General features: G+C 46.8%; 1 protein-coding gene across 15 annotated transcripts in view; it reads left to right on the top strand.

Moving 5' to 3' along the window:
* The window catches only part of Anks1b (ankyrin repeat and sterile alpha motif domain containing 1B), a 1,103,087-nt gene extending 1,099,525 nt beyond the window's left edge, over positions 1-3,562 (top strand). For 6 of the 15 annotated variants that reach the window (XM_032911305.1, XM_032911296.1, XM_032911320.1 and 3 more), the window contains one exon: positions 54-3,562. In XM_032911305.1, the coding sequence (XP_032767196.1) occupies positions 54-164 (111 nt within the window). In that variant the 3' untranslated portion in view covers positions 165-3,562. Of the gene's footprint in view, positions 1-37 lie in introns of all 15 variants that reach the window. The other 9 variants (XM_032911312.1, XM_032911325.1, XM_032911216.1 and 6 more) reach the window with 2 other exon arrangements.
* Positions 3,563-7,743: the final 4,181 nt, after the last annotated feature.

The following is a 7,743-nucleotide window of genomic DNA, read 5'->3' on the forward strand; positions in this document are numbered from 1 at the left end:
CCGCGCCGCCGCCCAGCTGCCGGATAACGGGCATCAGCCTTTCTGTTTTAAAGCAGATCGACCCTTCTGAGCAAAAGACTCTGGCCAATCTGCCGTGGATTGTGGAGCCGGGGCAAGAAGCCAAGAGGGGCATTAATACCAAGTATGAAACCACGATTTTCTGATACCCGCCGCCCCGTCCTCGCGGTGCCTTGCTCGCCAAGCAGTCCCCGCAGCAGGCTTTCCTTCGCGCCTCCGTGTCCACCCACCCCGGGAGGAAGACCGCTCCAGCTCGCGTGGCCTCGTCACGGGCGGAAGGGCGACGGCCATCCCTAGGGAGCCTTCTGCCAGCGAGACTTTGACGCCCCTTAGAGGCGCGAGGGGGGCTGCGCGGGGCGCCCCAACTCCGCTACCACCGCCTCCTTCGAGGTACTGCTCAACTGCCCCGTATTTGCTTTGCTTTAGTTGGGGGGAGAATACCTTTTTAAAAGTGAAGGGTGGGGAGAGGGAGGGTCTCCAGTACTGCCTAAAAGTCTAAACATCTTGGGTTAAGTTTTCACTGTTAGCCATTTCGAAGGGAAAGTCAGAACAGTACTACACACCCCTCCAACCCCCCAAAAGCATCTGTAAAATCATTGTATTACTGAGTACAATTTCATGCAAAAAGACAAAGCAACCCTCACCAGGAAATTCTGCCCCCACCCCACCCGATTTCTATATTTGTGGATTTTATATGTAATCAACTATGTCAGATAAAGGAAACCTTTATTGAATGATTCAAAAATTTAAAAAGTGATTTAAAGCAGAGGAATTTATTATGCACAGAAAAAATGTGTCTTGTATTAAATATTTTTATTAAAAGAATGTTTCATTAATGCATTCATATGAAAACTAGGTTTTGTTGTGCGGGATGTTTCTGGTTTCATTTCAAATGACTACATTCCTACAGCTACTTGCCCTGAGGACCTGGCTTAGTTGTGGTGAAACCCTGATGTCCTTGCCTCCAGAGCGGAAGAAAAGGCTAGGCTCAGGGGTGACCGGAAGTGCTGACTCACCCATAGCCTGCATAAGTGTTTTTTTTGGGGGGGGTTGCTTTGGGGTTTTTTTTGTTTTGTTTTGTTTTGTTTTGTTTTAGCCTTTGAGGTGTTTTAATGAACATGTTTAACGAAAATAAAAGCTAGGGCTCCTGCTGTCAAGATTTCTGTCAAGGAAACCTTGTTTGAGAACAGTGTTAATAAAATTCTATTGCAAAATTCTTTTCTAGAAAAAAAAATAAATAACACAAAAAAAAGAAGAAATTCCAAAGTAATAAAAACTTTTCTTGAAACAGATTAAAAAAAAGATGTTTGCTTACTATTTGATTAAATAAATTTACTTACGTTTCTTTAAGGTATTTTAATTTTTTTAATGTCTCTGTGGAGTATTTGTATGATACCATAATGTATATTTCTGTAGAAACAAATTATATAAACAGTATCAATATCATTATAGAAAAATAACATTTTAATGTATATTGTTCTAACCAATCATATTGTGAATCATTTTGAAGTTCATTATAGCGATATTGATAAATTGTGAACTTGTCTTAATGTTTTTTTTTTATTAACCAATATCATTTTAAACCTGAGATTATCACATTCATCAGGTGGTGAGTTTTGAAGACAAACTAAATTTCATTTCAACTGACAAATGTATATGGTTTTAGTTCAGTGTTGAAGAATTTTAATACAATATTAAATTACTTGAACTGAATAGTTCCTTGTATATATTTTGCCTATTCCCTGTTGATATGTATGTAGTAAACAGAGAAGAGAATAACATTAAAATATGGTTACCAAAAGGAACTTGTATAGGAGGAGCAAAGCAGCCAACAGCTTTGCTGGGACACAAGCATATGTGTAAACAAGCTTGGGCTTCCAGATATAAATTTTGTAATTTTTGTCATTATTTATATCCTATATTTAAAAAAAAAAGCACACAAAATAAAACAGAAGTTGTACAGTGGCTGGTGCCTGGCATCGTGTTGTGAGCACCTCCCCTCTTCCACTGAGGAGCAGGACCAAAGGCCCACCCAGCCCTCTCCACAGATAGAGACTTGTTTTTCAATTGGCGACATCAGTGAGGGGGGGAAAAAAAGCTTGCTCATTTCCAAGTTCACGCAGTCTGAAAAAGGAATACTGTCTTCCGAAGCTTGAATCTCAGCCATAAGCCACCAGGTCTTTTCATTGTCTCTTTAAAAGTGGTGTAGAAGGGGGAAATTGGCAAGACAGACATTTCTAAACAGAGGGGAACACAGACAGACAGACAGACACACAGACACACACACACACACATACCCCAGACTGCGTATGTGGCATAACACAGCTTGCATGGGAAGCAGCCCCCTGCACATTGCTTATACATCCTGAGTCCTTTCATCTTTTTTCCTAAAACGTGTGCACCCGCTATAAAGTGGGTGATGGGCTCGTCAGAGCTGGGCTGATTCTGTGGCCGGTGACCACCATGCCTCAGGTCCCTCAACCTCCATCACCCATGGCCCAATCCGTGACTGCCACCCTTGAAAACCCAAAGCAGTCTGAGGGTGCTCTCTGCCTGTCACTCAGAGGCCTGGGACGTTGAACCCAAAAAAGCTAGACTTATGAAAGCCGGGCTGAAATGGGGCCCGGGGCCTGGGATAGCTCAGGCGGGGGTTTTCCACTCTGATGTTTCCACTGGGCCAGTTTGTTTCTTTGTCTCTATTTTCTCTGTTCATCCCGCTGGGTGTTTGTATCCATGATGATTCCAGCATGAAGTACGTAGCACACTCCAGTTAGGAGAAATTTAAAGATACAAGATTAGCGTGGTGGTGAGATGAGACAGTGTTCTCGTGCTGGCGGCAACCTGAAGGGGCAATAAGGACAAAGAAGGCCATGTGGCAGGGTTAGCCCCCTCCAGACCAGGGATACAACGGACAGTTGTGGTGAGCCTCAGAAAGGCAGGGGAAACCTTCCCTCTCCGTTCCTCACCCATGGCCAGAGCAAGGCAGGGAGTGAAAGGGATATACCTGATGCAGAAAAGCCAGCTCAGGCATGGCAGGTGGGATTTATAGCTGGTTTTGTTTAAAGGGAAGGCCTGATATTTGATAAATGCAGTAACCAGCGGTTGAGAGTGACAAGCCCTTAAATGTGAACATTAATCAAAGGAGAACTTAAACGGCCCCCTTTACAGAAGGACTTGAATTCAATCGATCCATTTAATTTTTTTCTTATTAAACCGTGCTCTGTAATAAATCTGAGTGAATGGACCCTATGAAAACTCTGCTGGGCTTATTAATAAGTCATGGAAGTGGTTTTTCTCAAGTCGGACTGCTTGGGAATGTTGCCAGCCTATCTGATGTTTGGATGAGACGGAATAGACGTTTAAGCATAAAGGGCAGATGACCACAGTCTCGAAAATCAGTCAACATTTGCACTTGGACTCCAAGTAAATGTTACTCCTACTTCTAAAATGAATTGAAGATTTGGGGAGTAGTCTAGTTTCCGGTGAGCTAGAATGTAACGCCTACGTTCAGAAATCTGTATGGAATAAAAGCCTCTTTGCTGACGCTGCATCTCTAAGCTCTCTTTGTCTACTGGCCATTCAATGAGTTAGCAACCTTTCCTAGGAAACACAGCATGGTGGTTATAAGCATCGTCTTTTTTTTTTTTTTTTTTTTTTTTTTGGAGCTGGGGACCAACCCAGGGCCTTGCGCTTCCTAGGCAAGCGTTCTACCACTGAGCTAAATCCCCAACCCTATAAGCATCGTCTTAACAGAAACAATGACCAACAACACAGGCCAGCAGCACCTCTTCAGCCAGACCCAGCCAGACCCAGCCAGCCCCTGCCAGCCCACCCACCATCAGGGTCCCCACAAGCCCATTTGGCCTCACACGTATTTACAGCAATGGCCCCAGGAGCAGAGCCGTTTCCCACAGAAGTTCTCAGGCAAAGCAGAACTTGTGTATGGGGTCAGGCCTGTTGCCTAGTCGCTGTCCAGCTGTTTCCCTGTACCCACAGGACTTGACTGAGTTTTCCTGGCTTCCTCTCAAGTCACTCTTCTTACTGGGAATTCACACCTTTTTCCTCTCTCCTGCTCCCGTACATTGCTCACTCCAGACTGAGCACACTGTCTTCAGTGTGTACCTCAGAGATCCGTAGCAATATGTCACAGCTACCCATTGTCAAAAACAGGTTTGCCTTTCTTCTCCAAGCCCCCCGCCCCCAGAGACCTGTGTTTATAAAAGCTGTCTGGGCCCTGAACTTTCAAGGCTCGGGGAAGGAGGGGAAGGAGGAGAGGGAGACATAAGGCTAAGCCATCCCATGCTGCTCACCTCCAGTAGGGGCACCCAGCTGTCTCCTGGAGCTGCAGCGGCTTCATGAGTGGCCTTACTTGATTCAGCCACCAGAGAAAGGTGGAGTCAGCTGATTGACATGCAGGGTCCCCAGAGTTCAGAAAACTTCTACATCATCTTACTGACCTAGTAGAAAAGCTGATAAGACAAGGCAGATCAATCTCCTCTGTGCTAAGAACTTGGTCTGAGAACTTGGCCTTGGGGGTCGTGAGCCGATACTTTTCCCTTCAGTGGTAGTTGTCATTCTTCTCCATCCTAAGTCTCCTCTATATTCTTGCACTGCCAACCTGAGCATGTGGCCTCTATCCTCAGGGAGCCTTCAATCTCACTGTGGCCCACATAGCACTGTTCTGAGTGCTCACATTCCGGGCAGGAGAAAAGACAGCAGGACTAAAGAGTGGTATTGTTGCCTTGATGACCAAGCTTTTAGAACTTTCCAAGGGGTTGGGGATTTGGTTCAGTGGTAGAGCGCTTGCCTAGGAAGTGCAAGGCCCTTTCCCCAGCTCCGAAAAAAAAAAAAAAAAAAAAAAAAAAAAAAAGAACTTTCCAGAAAGTTCCACCTCCAACTTCATAAGGTTCACTGGCCACCACCTCCCCGCGCCGACCCCCGTTACTAGGAAGCAAAAAAAAAAAAAAAGATAAAAAGATAGTTAAGCAACATAAGGGTTGTTAATGAAGAAAGGGGAGGAGACTGGATTTGGTGGTGACAGCACAGGAATAGGTAAAAGGCAAGCTCACACAGGTAAGAGGCTGGGACAGAGAAGGCAGAGACTACAGGGGGCGCTGGTGAGGATCCTAGCAGAGTTGCTTCTTGAAACCCAACTGGGAAAAGCCCTAAGCCCCGCCCTGTGCTGACACACACCTGTGCTGCCTGGCTTCCGGGGCTGTGAAGGCAGAACAAGTTTAAGGAGCAGCTCACACAAGACAGGAGCATTCGGCTGTAGTGCGGAGGGGACAGGCCTGGTCAAGCATCACCACCAAGGGCAGAAGGGATCCACCTTGACCTCCACTATATACCAGAATCACATGGGAACTTTTAAAGCTATTGCCTGGGTCTGGTCTCCCGGGGCATGGCGACGATGTTGGGTTGGGGATGATTCTAGATACTTCAGTGAGAGAAATGAGAAGAAGCAGGACTGTCCCAGAACAGCCCACATCCGTGGTTCCCACCGAAGCAGATCCTTAAGAATGTTAAACCATTTGCTGGGGTCACATAGCTGAGAAAGAACATTAGTACAGACACCACGGTTCACCGGCCAACCTAGCCAATCTGTGCTGGCACCCCCAAGCCATATGCCAGGCAAGCCCAGAGTCATGAGGGCCCCTCATTCCCAGCCCTCCTTGACTGCTCTGTTGAAGTGCACAAAGCCCAAAGGGAATGGAGTTTAGAACAGTTGGCAAGAGAGCAGATAACAGCTTTCCTGATGAGCAGAGGCTCTCTGGAAAGCCAGCAGCCTCAATGGGTAGCAGCATGAGCTGCTTAGACGAAACTGTGTTTCCTGGTGTAGAAGCAGCAGGAGCCTAACCCATAGATGAGGAATCCTGGATAGGACAGGAGTGAAGTTTGCAACATCAGCAAAGGGAATTACTGGGTCATTCATCATGACCTACGTCACATGCCTGACACCTTCTTTGCTTCCCGCAAGTCCTGTATCCCTGGCACGTTTCCTATCTGATGGACGAGGAAAGCAGGCTCTGAAAGGCTGCAAACAGAAGGGAAAAAAAAAAAATTAAAGCGAGAAGTTCCAAAGCAGAGGCTGGGGAGAGGGCTCAGCTCATAAATGCTTTCCTTGAACACTTTGAGGACCTGAGTTTGTGCCCCAGAACCTAGGTAAAATACCAGCCATGGTGAATTAACCTGTAATTCCCCTGCAGAGGAGGGAGGGATACATAGATCACTGGGAGGTCACTGGCCAGGCAGCCTAGGCTTGTTGAGAGAGAGAGAGAGAGAGAGAGAGAGAGAGAGAGAGAGAAGAGAGAGAGAGAGAGAGAGAGAGAGAGAGAGAGAGAGAGACCCTGTCTCAAACAAACAAATAAAAACTAGATGGCTGGAACCAAAGAAAGGACATCTGATACTGATTGTACCCTCGCCTCTACATCCAAGCATGCACGCACATGTGCATATATGCTGTGCACACAGGAACATGTGCACACACAGGTTCCAAATTAGAAACAGGCCCCTCAAAGGGAGAGCCGGGGTTATGGCTAACAACTCCCCATCCTCGATGTCACAGTGACCTGAGCACCAAGAACAGACTAGGTAGGTGTCAGGTGCTGGCAATTCCAAAGCCTCTGTTTTGGCTCCTATCAGAGTGGTCAAAGAGCATCCCAGTGAGCACCTTGAGGGGGAAACCTGGCTACTGGAAACTCCTTGGGAGCAGGAAATGTCATCTGATATTGACTGTAGGAGCAGAGAGCTGACGCATCGCTCCTGCTGCTTGGACAAGCGAAATGCCCGAGTGCAGAACTGAAATGATACTTTAAGACCCTCCTGCCGCACCCCAGCTTCTGCAGGAGGGCCAGGCTTGAGTTATCATGGGAGGCAGTTAGATAGCCAGCCTCCTGTGCCCCTATGTGCAAGCGTGCGTGTGTACACGCGAGCGTGCATGTGTTTAACAAGCGCCTTGCAACACTGTCTTGAGATTCCGTTAGATGGTGTGTGGAGACCACCCTGCCCCCAGCAGAGCGCTGAAGGCACTCTCAGAAAGTTCCGCTATCCATTCCTTCCTCCTAAACTGTATTTCTTCGTCTCGGGAGTGAGTCCACATGGCTGGAGAGATGGCTCAGTTGATAGAGTACTTGCCTATTATGAAAGAAGTCCCCTTTTTTTAAAATAAAATCTCTAGCACTGCATAAAACAAGGATATATACCTGAAATCCCAGCACTAAAGCAGGAGGTTCAGAAGTTTAAGGTCATCCTGGACTCTGTGAGTTCAAGGCCAGCTTTGGGCTACTGGGCTACATGAAACCCTGTCTTTTAAAAAGCATATGTTTGTAGACGATGAGTCCGTAGTGAGGGGAATGGAACCACTACAGTTCAGGGTAAGGAGGCTAGCATCCCAGTCAAACGAGGGGACAGAAAGAACATCTCAATCACACAAGCTGCTGGATGATCTTCCCCAGATACTGAAACTCAAGCCTGTGGCCACACCCACTCCCCACCCCCAGGCTAATCATCTCCAGGAAACCACAAACAAAACAAAAAGTCAGGTCCTACCTGAAACCACAGATGCTCAGTCCAGTGGAGCTGGGCTTCCCAAAAAAAAAAGGAAAACCAGGGTTGGATGCTAGACCCAGCTTCTTCGATGGTGCCTGGGGGTTAGTTCCTCTTCCAAAAGCTGGATGATGTACCGATATAATCCCGACACATGGATGATAGAAGCAAGAGAATTGG

Source organism: Rattus rattus, chromosome 1, assembly GCF_011064425.1.
Source record: "Rattus rattus isolate New Zealand chromosome 1, Rrattus_CSIRO_v1, whole genome shotgun sequence".
NCBI classification, from domain to species: domain Eukaryota; kingdom Metazoa; phylum Chordata; class Mammalia; order Rodentia; family Muridae; genus Rattus; species Rattus rattus.